The 15,497-nt window shown below is 47.3% G+C and overlaps 1 protein-coding gene across 2 annotated transcripts; it reads right to left on the bottom strand.

The window, feature by feature from the left end:
* Positions 1-705: 705 nt before the first annotated feature.
* Positions 706-14,684, bottom strand: RDM1 (RAD52 motif containing 1). Of its 2 annotated transcripts, none has more exons than XM_081884405.1 (7): positions 12,663-12,906; positions 12,341-12,520; positions 9,653-9,775; positions 6,462-6,633; positions 5,090-5,179; positions 3,540-3,628; positions 706-1,613 (listed from the first exon to the last, which is right to left on the bottom strand). In XM_081884405.1, the coding sequence occupies exons 1-7, from the start codon at positions 12,816-12,818 to the stop codon at positions 1,557-1,559; spliced, it is 867 nt and encodes a 288-aa protein (XP_081740531.1). In that variant the 5' UTR covers positions 12,819-12,906; the 3' UTR covers positions 706-1,556. The 2 variants fall into 2 exon arrangements, with proteins under 2 accessions (XP_081740531.1, XP_081740532.1); XM_081884406.1 differs by lacking the exon at positions 12,663-12,906 and adding an exon at positions 14,196-14,684 and having other exon boundaries at positions 707-1,613.
* Positions 14,685-15,497: the final 813 nt, after the last annotated feature.

Here is a 15,497-nt window from a genome sequence, read left to right as displayed (position 1 = left end):
TCAAGGAAAAAAATATGATTCCCCCCCCCCCCGCAGCTCTGGGAGCAGCGGACAGGCTGCACGCAGTCTGTGCACTACTCCAAGACCTTCTCCCTGCTTTTGCGGGAGGTGGGGGAATTCCCCCATCTCCCGCAAAAGCCCACAGGAGGGAGAAGGGACGGACTTTGACAGTCTGCCCCTTCTCCCTCCTTGGGGAAAAGCCCCCAAGAGCTGTGCGCTCTTTAAAGGCTGTGCGGCTCTTGCAAGCTTTTCCTAGAAAAGCCAGCAAAGCCGCGCAGCCCCTTTAAAGAGCGCCCAGCTTTTGCCTGCTTTTGCGGGAGGTGGGGGAATTCTGCCAGTCAGTCCCTTCTCCCTCCTTGGGGAAAAGCCTGCTTTCCCCCACCGCCAGCCTCCAAGCCGGGTTGGAGAGTAGCAGGAAGGCTTCATGTGCCTTCCCGCTGCCTCCCATCCTCTGGGGCTGGCGATGGGGGAAGCGCTGCTTTTCCCCACCGCCAGCCTCAGAGAGCAGACTCTCCTGGCTTCAGCAGAAGCAACACGAAGCCTCTGGAGCGCAGGCTTGGAGGCTTCGCGTTGCTATCGCTGAAGCCAAGGAACCTGCATTCGCCCCATAAGACGCACACACATTTCCCCTTCATTTTTGGAGAGGAAAAGGTGCGTCTTATAGGGCGAAAAATACGGTAATTAGCAAGATAATTTATATATATATAATAATCAGAGAACAAATCTTCTGATATCACTGGCAATCCTGCCAATGGTGGTTCATTGTAGGCGGTGGCAGGACTGGCCCCAATGAGCTGGCCCTGCACTAAGAGACAGCCAAGATGGCTGGATGAATATAGGAGCAAATTAAACTCCATTAGACTGAGTCCAACCATTGGCCCATGTAGCTCTATAGTTCTTACTCTGACTGGCAACAGTTATCAAGCAAAGGTCATTCCTAATCCCAAGCTCATATTTGCTATACAGTGGTACCTCGGGTTAAGTACTTAATTTGTTCCAGAGGTCTGTACTTAACCTGAACCTGTTCTTAAACTGAAGCACCACTTTAGCTAATGGGGCCTCCTGCTGCCGCCGCACCGCCGGAGCACGATTTCTGTTCTCATCCTGAAGCAAAGTTCTTAACCTGAAGCACTATTTCTGGGTTAGCGGAGTCTGTAACCTGAAGCATACGTAACCTGAAGCGAATGTAACCCAAGGTACCACTCTACTGAGGACAAATACTCACCTTTGAATGAAAGAAACATAACAGATCATTTTTTTCAGGAACCAATTTATTAGAAAAAAAAGAGACTAAATTGGTGAGGAGGGAATCACCCCACTTCGCTAAAAATAAATAGGCAATTATAGGCAATCGTTTGATAGGCAGGTGTCAATTTATGGAAATCATCATCTGCAACCACTTTAGACAACAAAATGGGACTTCCAATAATGTCACGAGCTTCAGATGCGGCAGTTGCCTTTTCAAAGCAGAGAGAAGGACTCAACAGGTGTAAAATATCCTCCTTTAAAGGCATTACTCTGTGGGCACCAGGTGCTATTTTCAATACATGCTAAAATCAAGAGATCTCCTCTTCCTCTACAGGACTTAACTGTGAGAGTGATAATTCAGTCACCTGGGAAGAGAAGGAAGCGTTTGTTATTCTGCGCAATCTGGATCACTTACATTTCACAGTGGACCAGTGGTACCAAATAGCATGGGAAACAGCCTTATTAGAAAAATTAACCAATAAACTGAAACTGACATGGCGACAAATAGAAGACTCTTTCACCCCGCTATGGCTCCCCTTTATCGCATACACAGCCCAACAAGACGACGACAAAAATCCACCAACTGCATACAAATCAGTATGGCTAACCGGAACCAAAACACCCACCCACCCCACTCACACACGAAAACAAAGACCACCACAGCTAACCACAAATGAACAACCACACCCTAGGCCAACCCCAACCTCTCTCACCACCAAAGGAACACAAGTGAACAGCAAAGAACCTGCACAAGCAACGCTGACACAAAACCCCACATATATTAAGTAAAATGGAAACATCACCACCCAACCCCACTCATCTCCCCTCCCCTCCCCCTCTTTCCCCCTATTCTTCCTAATGTCTCAACAAATGAAACCGATTTGTAAAAAAATAATAAATAAATGTTATATGGAGAAAAAAAATACTAGAGAGACATTGCACATAGCTTTGTAAATCAAGAAAATCTTTAATAAAAATACATTAAAACATACGGTACATTTCACAGACTGGGGCTGTGTACACAGCATACATTGAAAGCACATTACTTCCCCTCAAGCCCCTCATACAGCTACAATTCCTAGGACCCTTAATGAATTACTCTTCCCATTTTTTAGGAAAAAAATTGGGAGGAACTCGTGTATTTTAAATGTATGCTGGGTACGCAGCTTGAAGCTGCTGAAACTATATTTTCAATATCTGTGCCTGGTGCTGTACACCCAATGATCCTTTTCTTCCCACAGTGGGTGATTGGGGGGGCAGGCTTGCATGTGGGCCTGAGCAATCAGGAATTTGTTTTTGAAATACGTCAGTCACCTTTCCCTTGATCTCATTCTGCTTTCAACCTGCCCCACATGCAACTAAAAAGGAGCTCGATCTGACAGGATCTGCCAAGGCTGCAGAATCCCTAAAAAAATAAAATACCGTATTTTTCGCTCTATAAGACGCACCAGACCACAAGACGCACCTAGTTTTTGGAGGAGGAAAACAAGAAGAAAATATTCTGAATCTCAGAAGCCAGAACAGCATGAGGGATCGCTGCGCAGTGAAAGCAGCAATCCCTCTTGCTGTTCTGGCTTCTGGGATAGCTGCGCAGTCGGCATTCGCTCCATAAGACGCACACACATTTCCCCTTACTTTTTAGGAGGGAAAAAGTGAGTCTTATAGAGCAAAAAATACGGTAAACAAAAATTGCTTTGATGGATTAGACGAGAAGAGCTCTCCCCAGTTGAAAACCACTGTGAATCTGAGCATGATAGGGGATAAAAAGTTAAGGGACCCCTGACCATTAGGTCCAGTCGCGGATGACTCTGGGGTTGCGGCGCTCATCTCGCTTTATTGGCTGAGGGAGGCGGCGTACAGCTTCTGGGTCACGTGGTCAGCATGACTAAGCCGCTTCTGGCGAACCAGAGAAGCGCACGGAAACACTGTTTACCTTTCCGCCGGAGCTGTACTTATTTATCTACTTGCACTTTGACGTGCTTTGGAACTGCTAAGTTGGCAGGAGCTGGGACCGAGCAACGGGAGCTCACCCCCTTGTGGGGATTCAAACCACCAACCTTCTGATCGGCAAGTCCTAGGCTCTGTGGTTTACTCTTCTGCAAAGCCAGCCCTCTGGCTTCCTAAGCGAACCTGACAAGCAGTTTATCCTCAGCGAATTTCCTCAATTTTCTAACAACAGAGAAGCCATATTTTCTCTGATCACTCTTTCCTATGAAGCTAAAGTGCCCATGAGCTGAGTTTAACAGATCAAAGCAATCTGACGCTGTACATTAGATAGTGTTCCAGATTACCTGGACGAGACCTTTGAGTTCCTCTTCTGTTAAAAGGTCAACGTGGTCTTCCTGGGGACAGCTGTACTCCACGGCTACCTTCCCATTCTCTGAAAACAGTCAAGCAAATGTGGTCAAGCTTGAACAAGCTAAAACAAGGAAAAAGCTTTCTGTATTATTTTCTGACATAAGGTAAAGGTAAAGGGACCCGACCATTAGGTCCAGTTGTGTCCGACTCTGGGGTTGTGGCGCTCATCTCGCTTTATTGGCCAAGGGAGCCAGTGTACAGCTTCCAGGTCATGTGGCCAACATGACTAAGCCACTTCTGGCGAACCAAAGCAGCGCATGGAAATGCCGTTTACCTTCCTGCCGGAGCGGTACCTATTTATCTACTTGCACTCTGACGTGCTTTGGAACTGCTAGGTTGGCAGGAGCAGGGACCGAGCAACGGGAGCTCACCCCATTGCGGGGATTCGAACAGTCGACCTTCTGATTGGCAAGTCCTAGGCTTGCCAATCAGCGCCACCCGCATCCCATTTTTCTGACGTACTTGACATTTATTTAGGGTTTTATTTAGGGCCAGATTCAACTAGACCACGCTTCCTCAACCTCAGCCCTCCAGATGTTTTTGGCCTACAACTCCCATGATCCCTAGCTAGCAGGACCAGTGGTCAGGGATGGGAGTTGTAGTCTCAAAACATCTGGAGGGCTGAGGTTGAGGAAGCCTGAACTGGACAGAACCACTAGCAGAAGCCTGTGAGAGGACTTCTGCTAGTCCAACAGAGCTTCCCCTCCTCGTCTTCCAGCCCACTCCCTGAAATTGGCTCTGGGTGGTGGTGGAACCTCCAGAACCACAACACTGGAGAGAGGAGCTCATTCCATCAGGCAAACAGAAATACTTGTCTCCTTAGTGCTATGTTGAATTCCTCCTGTAGGATTAACATATGATTTCAGAATTAAAAGTATTATTTTACATTTCATAAAGTCATCAAATTGTAGAGCTGGAAGGAGCTCTGAGGGTCATTTAGTCCAACCCCCTGCAATGCAGGAATCTCAGGTAGATCAATAATAATAATAATAATAATAATAATAATAATAATAATAATAATAGTAGTAGTAGTAGTAATAATTTGTTTATTTATATCCCACCCTCCCCAGCTGAAGCCGGGCTCAGAGCAGCTAACAACAATAAAAGTAACACAACGTTCTAAAATCAATTCATTCTAAAATCAATTCAAAATCAAATTAATGGCAACCATTTGGCTAGAGTTCTGTGAGGATTACCAAAGGAGGGGGGTCAGGCTGTGCCTCGGCCAAAGGCCTGGTGGAACAGCTCTGTCTTGCAGGCCCTGCGGAAAGATGTCAAGTCCCGCAGGGCCCTAGTCTCTTGAGACAGAGCGTTCCACCAGATTGGGTGGACAGTTGCCCCCCACAACCTCTGCTTATAAACCTCCAAGGAAGGAGCCCACAACCTCCCAAGGCAGTCCATTTCCAGGGAGACAAATGCGTGCCCCAAGAAAGAGCAAATGGAAAGTATATATGAAAAAATAAACAAAAATAAAGAGCCTTGCCTAGAACTATAATGAGAATCTTCTGAAATGCATCTGAGAGGGCCCGATGCACGGCAAGCTTCTGGACGTTGTTCGCGGCCATGAGAAACTCTGAAAGACAGAAGCCAGCAGAAGAACAGATTGTTTCAAGATACATCTGCCGGCCAGCCAGCTGCTGAAAGCCTCTGAACTAATCAATGCTTTAAGCCGTAGAAGTTTGAATGTCCTTACAGTGTTGGACCTGAAACACTAATACACTTTAATATTATTCCAGATGTCTGTGATATCAAAGAAAATAATTAAATCCGTAATATTACAAAGGTGTATCTTTAATCATAACAAAACACACAATGAAACTCCAGATGGTGATTATAGTTGTAATATAAATACAGTGGTACCTAGGGTTAGGGACGCAGGTGGCGCTGTGGGTTAAAGCCTCAGCGCCTAGGACTTGCCGATCGAAAGGTCGGCGGTTCGAATCCCTGCGGCGGGGTGCGCTCCCGCTGCTCGGTCCCAGCGCCTGCCAACCTAGCAGTTCGAAAGCACCTCCGGGTGCAAGTAGATAAATAGGGACCGCTTACCAGCGGGAAGGTAAACGGCGTTTCCGTGTGCGGCTCTGGCTCGCCAAATGCAGCTTTGTCACGCTGGCCACGTGACCCGGAAGTGTCTCCGGACAGCGCTGGCCCCTGGCCTCTTAAGTGAGATGGGCGCACAACCCCAGAGTCTGTCAAGACTGGCCCGTACGGGCAGGGGTACCTTTACTTTACCTTTACCTAGGGTTAAGAACTTAATTCGCTCTGGAGGTCTTGTCTCCACTGCTGTCTTTTGTGCTGCAGAGTGCAGCAAAGAGACTACGGGTCAGTCGCTATATTTCAGCCAAACCTATTGCCCAGGATCCTCGTTCTTCAGGCTCAAGCAATAACCCTCTTCCTGATCAATGTTCTTAAAGGTAAAGGTAAAGGGTTCCCTGACCATTAGGTCCAGTCGTGACCGACTCTGGAGTTGTGGCGCTCATCTCGCTTTATTGGCCGAGGGAGCCGGCGTACAGCTTCCGGGTCATGTGCCCAGCATGACTAAGCCGATTCTGGCGAACCAGAGCACCGCACGGAAATGCCGTTTACCTTCCCGCTGGAGCGGTACCTATTTATCTACTTGCACTTTGACGTGCTTTGGAACTGCTAGGTTGGCAGGAGCAGGGACTGAGCAACGGGAGCTCACCCCGCCACGGGGATTCGAACCGCCAACCTTCCAATCGGCAAGTCCTAGGCTCTGTGGTTTAACCCACAGCGCCACCCGCCTCCCGATCAGCGTTCCTACTGACCACATAATTAATAACAACAACACTTTTATACTTCCCGTTTTTATTCTGTTTTCCCACCCTGCCCCATATTACCTTGGCTGGGATCTACATTAAGCTCAGCCACACCAATCCCTCTGGTGCGGATGCCATATTTGGGGAAGGTTAATTCTTGGACACACAGATATTTGGCATTCCTGCTCCTGGGCGATGTCCTCACTTCTTCCACGTCATTCTCCTCGTCTTCAAAACCAGATATGTTCTGGAGCTGCTCCCAACAGAAACTGTGTTAGCAAAGGTCCAGCTGCTTTTAACTACCCCAGAAGTTGCTCCCCTGTCCCTTCATAATTCCAGGGAATCTTTCTGCATGCCAGGACTCAAAAAATGAAGTTGCCAGGTCACTGCCAGCAACCAGTAATTATTTTTATGGCAACCACCTTTGTGGATGAGCACGAAACAACAACAACAACCATCTTTATTACGGTCCAGAGACCCAACAAATCGTTACAAAGCAATACACTATTCATACAGCCTACCTCCGGGTTAAACAAGCATTTTGTTCAGAATATAGGAATCAATGGTTCTTGTAACCACAGATAAAAACTTTGCCGCTGCTAATGTTCTAGCATTTGTCTGGTCTTCCAATAGGAACCTGACATAGTGAGCCTCTGATTTTCCCAGGAAAGGTACCAGCAAGGGTAGTATCAGTTCAGCCCTGGCATGCTCATATTTTGCACAGTGCAACAAAATATGTTGTATGGAATCAATGTCTTGAGCACACGAGCAAAGTCTCTCCTGGTAGGGAACTCCTCTCAACCTGCCATCCAACACTGCAGAAGGAAAGACGGTTAGTCTGGCTTTGGTGAAAAGCCTTCGATAGTTTGGTACTGTCAGGTTTTTAATGTAAGATGTTAATTTAAAGACATGCCCACATTGTACTCCTACTGCCAGCGGACTACAGACTGTGTGTGATCAAGATCGCAAGTCACTGTGAGAGCACAAAACAAGTGACTCCTCCTCTAAGCCCTCTGGCACAATCAGAGTTCCAGTTTATCTTCTTCTTTTTACATAATGCTTTTATTTATTTTTCACAGTATCTCCTTCTCTTCTTGACCAAGGTTTGGGGTGGTGGTCAAAAGCAGTGAAGGTAATTGGTAGGGTGGCACCCATCATCATCTAGGGCCCAGAGGAAGGGGAAGAGTTGTTCTCACAAGTTAACACTGAGTTTTGGAGACTTTCACAAGTCGAGAGAGATTTTCACTGCACTTGAACATCTCTCCCAGCTCACTACAAAATGGGATGTTGACCTCTCAGCACTCCACCCCGGACATGCTAGAAGACCCAAGTGAGGGGAGCAATTAGTAACTGGTGACAACATCAAAAATGGCTGGCTACTAAGAGCAGCCGAGATTTGTGGACCCCTAAAAGAAATGCCTGAAGTGGAAGAAATTGAGGTGGTGAGACAATACTATGGCCAAGTGGGACTAATTTAGCCAGCTAGCCCTGGTGATCATCTAATGTTTACTGGGTGGATTTTCCCCCTAAATTGATTTTTTATTCTTGATTTTATTGTTATTTACGCTTTATACCATATTTTATGCTGTTGTTTTTTTTGTAGCATCAATTAAGTGTTTTAAATTTGTTGTCAGCCGCCCTAAGCTTGGTTTCCTGAACCGGGAAGGGCGGGGTATAAATAAAAATTTATTATTATTATATCTCCCTGAAAAGAAGAGAGGGAGAACTGGTCTGCTTGAAAATTGTGATAGAAGCATCCTTATCAACTTTAAAATGCCAGGCATTTGCTTTTTAATTAGGCTCATATGGTATGATGATACCCTAGCCTGTTGTGATCTTTATCTTTTTTTAGTGGGTAAAATTTGTCCCTTATACTATTGCAAAATGAGCATTTTTAGTAAATAAAATTTGTTGTTTTAACCTTTTGTACCTGTATGCTTTTTGAAAAAATTGTAAGCCATTTTGAGTGATGAATACATGTAATAAACAACAACAACAACAACAACAACAACAACAACAACCCACCCCATCCCACTTCAAGCACTTCCTATAAAGCTTACAATGGACAGCCATTTTTAAAAAATAAGATATACAGTGGTACCTCGGGTTAAGTACTTAATTCGTTCCCGGGGTCCGTTCTTAACCTGAAGCACCACTTCAGCTAATGGGGCCTCCTGCTGCTGCCATGCCGCCGAAGCAAAATTTCTGTTCTTATCCTGAAGCAAAGTTCTTAACCTGAAGCACTATTTCTGGGTTAGCGGAGTCTGTGACCTGAAGCGTATGTAACCCGAGGTACCACTGTAATTTGTTCGCCGCCTCTCATGATGTCAGTGACTGGGCAGAAGAGGAATGGTGGAGACCACCTCCCCAGCCTGACCTTTCCAGGGAAGAAGACAGTTTGGAATTACAACAGGGATTTGAGGGAGATCACAGCTCAGAGGCAGAGGAGGGGGAAAGCTGGGAAACAATGGGAGAGGAGGAGGAGCAAGAGAAAGTACCAGGGAGGGCAACAGCTGACGGACACAGCGTCTTTAGAAAGCATTCCAGACACACACACACCCTCTCCCAGAACCTGGTGAGCATTGAAAGTAGGAGAGCAAGGAGCTCAAAGGCAGAGGGCACTTCTCAGCACCCATAGCTATGACACATGAGAGAGGGAGACAGTGGAGATTCACTTGGGGCAACACCATTATTCCAACAGGCTGCATTTCCAAGCTTCTCTCTACGAATACTGAATAAAAAGCAGTTGGTAAGAACTCTTCCTTGTCTTATCCATTTCTGGCAACCCGCCATGGGGGTTGTATCCTCTGACACCTGGGTAGCAAACCCCCACGTGACTGTTTATATAAGTGGCCGACGACTGTCAGACTCTACTTGTTTTTCTCCCAACCCTTAGAGCAGTGGTGGCCAAACTTGGCCCTCCAGCTGTTTTGGGACTACAATTCCCATCATCCCTGACCACTGGTCCTGTTAGCTAGGGATGATGGTAGTCCCAAAACAGCTGGAGGGCCAACTTTGGCCACCACTGCCTTAGAGCAGGCTTCCTCAACCTCGGCCCTCCAGATGTTTTGGGCCTACAACTCCAATGATCCCCAGCTATCAGGACCAGTGGTCAAGGATGATGGGAACTGTAGTCTCAAAAACATCTGGAGGGCCGAGGTTGAGCAAGCCTGCCTTAGAGGAAAGCCGTGACACTTAGCAGACTTAGCATCTCTTATGAAAGTGGGAGTGGAAAACAAGAAACCCAAGTGCAAACAGCAGGCCATCCTTACCGTGATGATACGACTGGACCAGCTGTTGAAACCAAGGAAGTGATTAGCTAGTTCCCGGCATCTGTAGCTGCTCAGACCCAAGCCTTGCTGTGAAAAGGGCCGCTGTCTGGTACAGAGGCAAACCTGGGCATGGAAGGGTTGGGGGAAGAAAAAGAAGTCCCAGGTGATAACAACCCACAATCATCATCATCTTTTCTTCCAAAGGTGAAGACAAGAAGCGATGGCATTTCAACTATTTGCATCAAGAGCCGTTTCAGAACATTCTCCCATTCAGTTTGGGTTTTTTTAACACACAGCAAAGCCTTACAATGGTTTTACAATCTTCCCGTTTTCTTTGCATTAAGAAGCTGTTGCCACCCCACCCATCAGCTTGAAGAGTCGCAGGAGGAGGAAGGAACTGTTTCCTGGCCTTAGGATCTGCAGCAGCATGACACGGAAGGGGGAAGGTCTAAGGCAGTGGTTCTCAAACTTGGGTCCGCAGATGTTTTTGGCCTACAACTCCCATGATTCCAAGCCCACAGGACCAGTGGTCAGGGATGATGGGAGTTGTAGGCTAAAAACCTCTGGGAACCCAAGGTTGAGAAAGGCTGGTCTAAGGGGTTACCCTAGGAGGGCAGTAGTGAGGGAAGTGTGGGAGGAGGGGATTGGCAAGAGAACCAAGCAGTGGGTGGCACTGTGGTCTAAACCACTGAGCCTCTTGAGCTTGCCGATCAGAAGGTCAGCGGTTCAAATCCCCGCAATGGGGTGAGCTCCTGTTGCTCTGTCCCAGTTCCTGCCAACCTAGCAGTTCAAAAGCACACCAGTGCAAGTAGATAAATAGGTAGCACTGTGGAGGGAAGGTAAACGCCGTTTCCATGCACTCTGATTTCCATCACGGTGTTCTGTTGTGCCAGAAGTGGTTTAGCCATGCTGGCCACATGACCCAGAAAGCTGTCTGTGGACAAACGTTGGCTCCTTCAGCCTGAAAGCAAGATGAGCGCCACAACCCCATAGTCACCTTTGACTGGACTTAACCATCCAGGGGTCCTTTGCTTTACTTTTTTTAAGAAAATGTGTATATTAGGAGAGTTCACACTAAAATACCTCTGCTAATTTTCACAAAGACTGAATTTGCAAACTGATGAGAAAATGTGGAGAACCGTACTTAAGAATGGGGGGAAAATGAGAAACTGCAAAAACCCAAAATGGACAGTACCTGCTATAATGTCTGAATGGGGGATGCTGATCTGTGCTGAGCGCTACTGATTTACAGTCAAACTATACATGATGTGAAGGCTCTGTGATTGAAACGTGCAACATGTTGGGTTTTTTTTGGTAAAATAAAAAGCAGCTGTGTGAGTCCCCACTTGAATTGGGATGGGGGCACAGGGCCAGAGTGTTATGTGGCAGTTGAGACTGGAGGAAATTCAAGGACTATTTGAATAAATATTGTAATATAAAAAATTAGAAATTACTTGAAAGAAACAAACAGGCCTAGGATTAAATAAAGTTATAATTAAATAAATGGGATTTAGAATGTTAAGAAAAGTGACTAAGATGGACTATAATTGGAAATTGTTTTAGTTTAATAATGATATTGGAAAGCTGTTACTTTTAATTACAAGGAAACTCAGAAGGGAGGGATTTGAGGAAGTCAACCAAGATGTTTCAAAGGTTGGATTTGTGAAGAATTAAGTTTGTTGTTATTGTTTATCTCTTTATTGTCCCCCCCCCTTTTTTCTTATTTTTTCTTTTTCTGCTTTTGTGTATCATCTTGCTTTGTGGTTTGTGTTATCACTGTGGAAAATCTAATAAAAAAATTATTTTAAAAAACAACAACAAAGTGTTATGCGGCAGTTGGAGAAGCTTTGTGGCTGCTTTTGGTAAAATAAAAAAATGTCAGAAATTCCAGTCATGGCATCTTCTACATCCTGTTTCTAACCCCAGGGGGAAACTACCTCATTGCATTAGAATTTACCGTATTTTTCGCACCATAGGGCGCACCGGACCATAGGGCGCACCCATTTTTGGGGGGGGAAATAAAGGGGAAAAAATTATTTCCCCCCCCCAGGCGCGGGGCTGGGGCGGGGGAAGCTCGAGCTTCCCCCGACCCCAGCCCGCAAACAGGCAGCTCTCTGCAAGCCGTGGGAGCACTCCCGCTGCTTGTGGAGAGGTCCGCGAAGCCTGGGCGCGCTGAGCTCAGCGCGCGCAGGCTTCGGCATGCTGGCAACTCCCCGCAAGGAGCCGGAGCGCTCCGGCTCCTTGCGGAGAGGTCCGCGAAGCCTGGGCGCGCTGAGCTCAGCGCGCGCAGGCTTCGGCATGCTGGCAACTCCCCGCAAGGAGCCGGAGCGCTCCGGCTCCTTGCGGAGAGGTCCGCGAAGCCTGGGCGCGCTGAGCTCAGCGCGCGCAGGCTTCGGCATGCTGGCAACTCTCCGCAAGGAGCCGGAGCGCTCCCGCTCCTTGCGAAGAGGTCCGCGAAGCCTGGAGAGCGTGAGGGGTCGGTGCGCACCGACCCCTCTCACTCTCCAGGCTTCAGCGAAAGCCTGCATTCGCACCATAGGACGCACACACATTTCCCCTTCATTTTTGGAGGGGAAAAAGTGCGTCCTATGGTGCGAAAAATACGGTACTCATAAGCGCACGCCGACTATTGTAGGGACTACACCTGTAATATAGACACAGTCTTAAGATTCTGTGTTGGTAAGATACCTTCAAAGGGGATTTCTGAAACAGGGGCCGCTGGTTACAAGCACATTGTGCCTTGCTGGCATCTCTCGCAGAGTAGAACTTCACCAGGGCATAATAGCCAGGCCCAGCGACTGGAGCATTTTGGTGAACCCTCACGGAATAGAGCGGCCCAAATGCAGAGAAGGTTAAATACAGAGCATGCTGGAAAGGAAGGGGAAAAAATTCCATTGGAAAAAGCAAGGCTAGAAAATCTACTAGCATAGCCAACTGCATGAGGCCTCTGCAGCATAAGATTCTAGGTGCTATGGCAGAGTAAAAGGTAGATTCATGGGGCACAACCTACCAGAACATCTCCTGAGCAAACTCCATTGAAAATAATAGGGGCTGTGCCCAAATAACATGCTACAATCCTTTGTCTCGGTTCAGTCCTCAGGTGATAGCATTCAACCTCTTGATATTTTGTCCAATTCAAGATGCTGCTTTTGACCTTTATAGTCATAGCTGTCAACTTTCCCCCTTTTTAAGGGAAATTCTCTTATTCCGAATATGATTCCTCGCAAGAAAAGGGAAAAGTTGACAGCTATGTTTATAGTTACAGATAGGTAGCCGTGTTGGTCTGCCATAGTCAAAACAAATCTGAAGAAGTGTGCATGCACACGAAAACTCATACCAAGAACTAACTTAGTTGGTCTTTAAGGTGCTACTGGAAGGATTTTTTTTGTTTTAGCTATGTTTATAGTCTTTCACAGCTTGGGATGGGGTACCCTAAAGACCACTTGCTCCCCTATCAACTTGCCCAGGCACTAAGATTTTCCACAGCAGCTCCTCTCAGAGCACCAACAGCTGAGATTGCAACTTTATTGTGAAGCTGCTTCCTTAAGGCACCCCCTTTTTATCAAGTATCAGGCTAATCCATTTTTTATTTCTTGGGGCATTTTTAATGCTATGTTCCGAGAAACAGCATTGAGAGGGCGACCTATTTTGTTTTCACTTTATTATTTTAATTGCTTATTTCAGTTGTGTGTTGTGCTAATGGTTCGTTACTTTTAACTGGTTTATTGCGCATTTTATCGTTGTTTTGATTTCTAAACTGCATCGTATGCCGCCCTGGGATAAATATCTATAAAAGCCTGGAATAAGCAAAGGTGTTTCTGATCCGTTTTACAAAGCCAGGAACTGGTCGTTACTGCAAAGCGCGAAGACCAATTCAAAAGCTGCTTCCAATCAGGGACAAGGAATCAGCGGGCCTCCTGATCTTATTGGACTACAACTTCCGCCAGCCGCAGCCAGCACAGCCGGTAGTCAGGGATGATGGGAGTTGTAGTCCAACAACGCTGCGCAACGGCGAAAGGTCCCCGCGGGCTCCCCAGCCCCGCTCGAAGAGTTCCGGGCCAGGCTGAGGCTAGCCAGTCCCGCGTCTGCTGCCCATCCCGACGTCCGCCCGTACACGGATCCAGTGAAAGCGGGACAGGAGTGACAGCAACTCCCGCAAGCCCTTTCTAATGCAGTTCCTCCAAACGATTCAAAGAAATTTGCGTGCCAGGTCCCCGGCAGCATAAACGCTATTTTTTCATTTATTTATTTTTTAAAAGCAAAGCCAAAGCGAGGGCAGTTCTTAGCCCCGGGCAATCGGACACGGTGCGTCCCGACACGCATTCGCGAGCAGCCCCGAACGTCTGAAGAGGTCTGCAAAGAAACCCTCTCTCGCCCCTGCTTGCATGCATGCATGTCGGGCGCCGAAGGTTCCCCACCCGAATACCTGAATAACCCACCCAAACACAGGGCAAATCCAAGGAAATATAAAAACTATTGCTGCCTTGCAGGGGGTTGGACTAGATGACCCTCAGGGGTCCCCTCTACAATTCTGCGATCTTGCCTCTGACGCGTCTGCCTCCAATCCCAAAACGAGCAGGGTCCGTCCATTTCCATCCGGGACGCGGAACTCCACTATTTCTGCCATGGGTCAGCTGCAGAACATGAAGCGGATTTGCAGCCAACAAAACAAAAGCCCCACTCCCTCCTGGGGGCGGCCCTCTAATCCACGTGTTTGCAGACTGAGGGCTCCGGTGACTTCCCGGGACTCCCTCCGCCCTCCCCCCCTGCCTCGATGTTCAACACCAAACCTCAACTCTGGAGCACAAAAAAGCCTCCAGTAAATTAAGGCTGTGATAGCAGCCACGAAATTCAAATCGGAAGAAATGTCAATCCGAAGGAAACCCAGCTGATGTTTGGTCCGATTTAGCACTAAAGATCAGGTTTTCCCCAGGGGAAAGTTGCAGGGCAAATCGAAGTTTGGATGAGCCTAGAATCATAACCAATCAGGGCTAGATTGGCATCCATCCGTCTCGGGAGACAACAGAGGAGTAGTCCTTTGGTCAAACTGTTGGAGGTTTGCAGTGCAGGAGAGACATGTTTTGTTGCATCTGGTCAGGGATAAAGGAGAAAGGAAAGGGCTTCCAAATCAGAAGAACTTTATCTAGAAATGAAGCACAGGGATTTCCTCTATTTATTTTTTTTAAAATGGAGTAAGCCCCATAGGCACAAACACTGTATGGGTGATTTGCAATTTATGTGCATTAAACTTGTACACATTCAGCTTTATTTGTCTGGCAAAAAAATAAAAATGGGTTGGACGTCCTGGAAATAAACCTTTGGCAGTCTCACTTGCCACTGAACTCAGTATGCTTTGACTATATGTAATTTTGGTTTTAGGCACTTTCTCTAGAGCGTCTAGAACTTTCTCTAGACGCGGGTGGCGCTGTGGGTAAAACCTCAGTGCCTAGGGCTTGCCGATCGCATGGTCGGCGGTTCGAATCCCCGCGGCGGGGTGAGCTCCCGTCTTTCGGTCCCAGCTCCTGCCCACCTAGCAGTTCGAAAGCACCCCAAAGTGCAAGTAGATAAACAGGTACCGCTTTATAGTGGGAAGGTAAACGGCGTTTCCGTGTGCTGCGCTGGTGCTGGCTCACCAGAGCAGCTTCGTCACGCTGGCCACGTGACTCCGGACAGCGCTGGCCCCCGGCCTCTTAAGTGAGATGGGCGCACAACCCTAGAGTCGGACACGACTGGCCCGTACAGGCAGGGGTACCTTTACCTTTTACTTAGAACGTCAACCCAGCATAAGTTGAGAGTCACCCTTGCTTCAAACCTTCATGCAACTTTCACGAAAGGAATTTTAAAT

The sequence above is a fragment of the Podarcis melisellensis genome (genome assembly GCF_964234715.1).
Source record: "Podarcis melisellensis genome assembly, chromosome: 13".
NCBI lineage: Eukaryota > Metazoa > Chordata > Lepidosauria > Squamata > Lacertidae > Podarcis > Podarcis melisellensis.
This window is presented reverse-complemented; position numbering and strand designations above follow the sequence as displayed.

Coding starts and splice junctions, on each gene's coding strand:
- RDM1 (XM_081884405.1), bottom strand. CDS start 12,818: ATGACTATAAAGGTCAAAAGCAGCATCTTGAATTGGACAAAATATCAA. Junction 12,521..12,662: donor TTTGCTCAGGAGATGTTCTG/GTAGGTTGTGCC, acceptor CTTCCTTTCCAG/CATGCTCTGTATTTAACCTT. Junction 3,629..5,089: donor GATTCTCATTATAGTTCTAG/GCAAGGCTCTTT, acceptor GACTGTTTTCAG/AGAATGGGAAGGTAGCCGTG.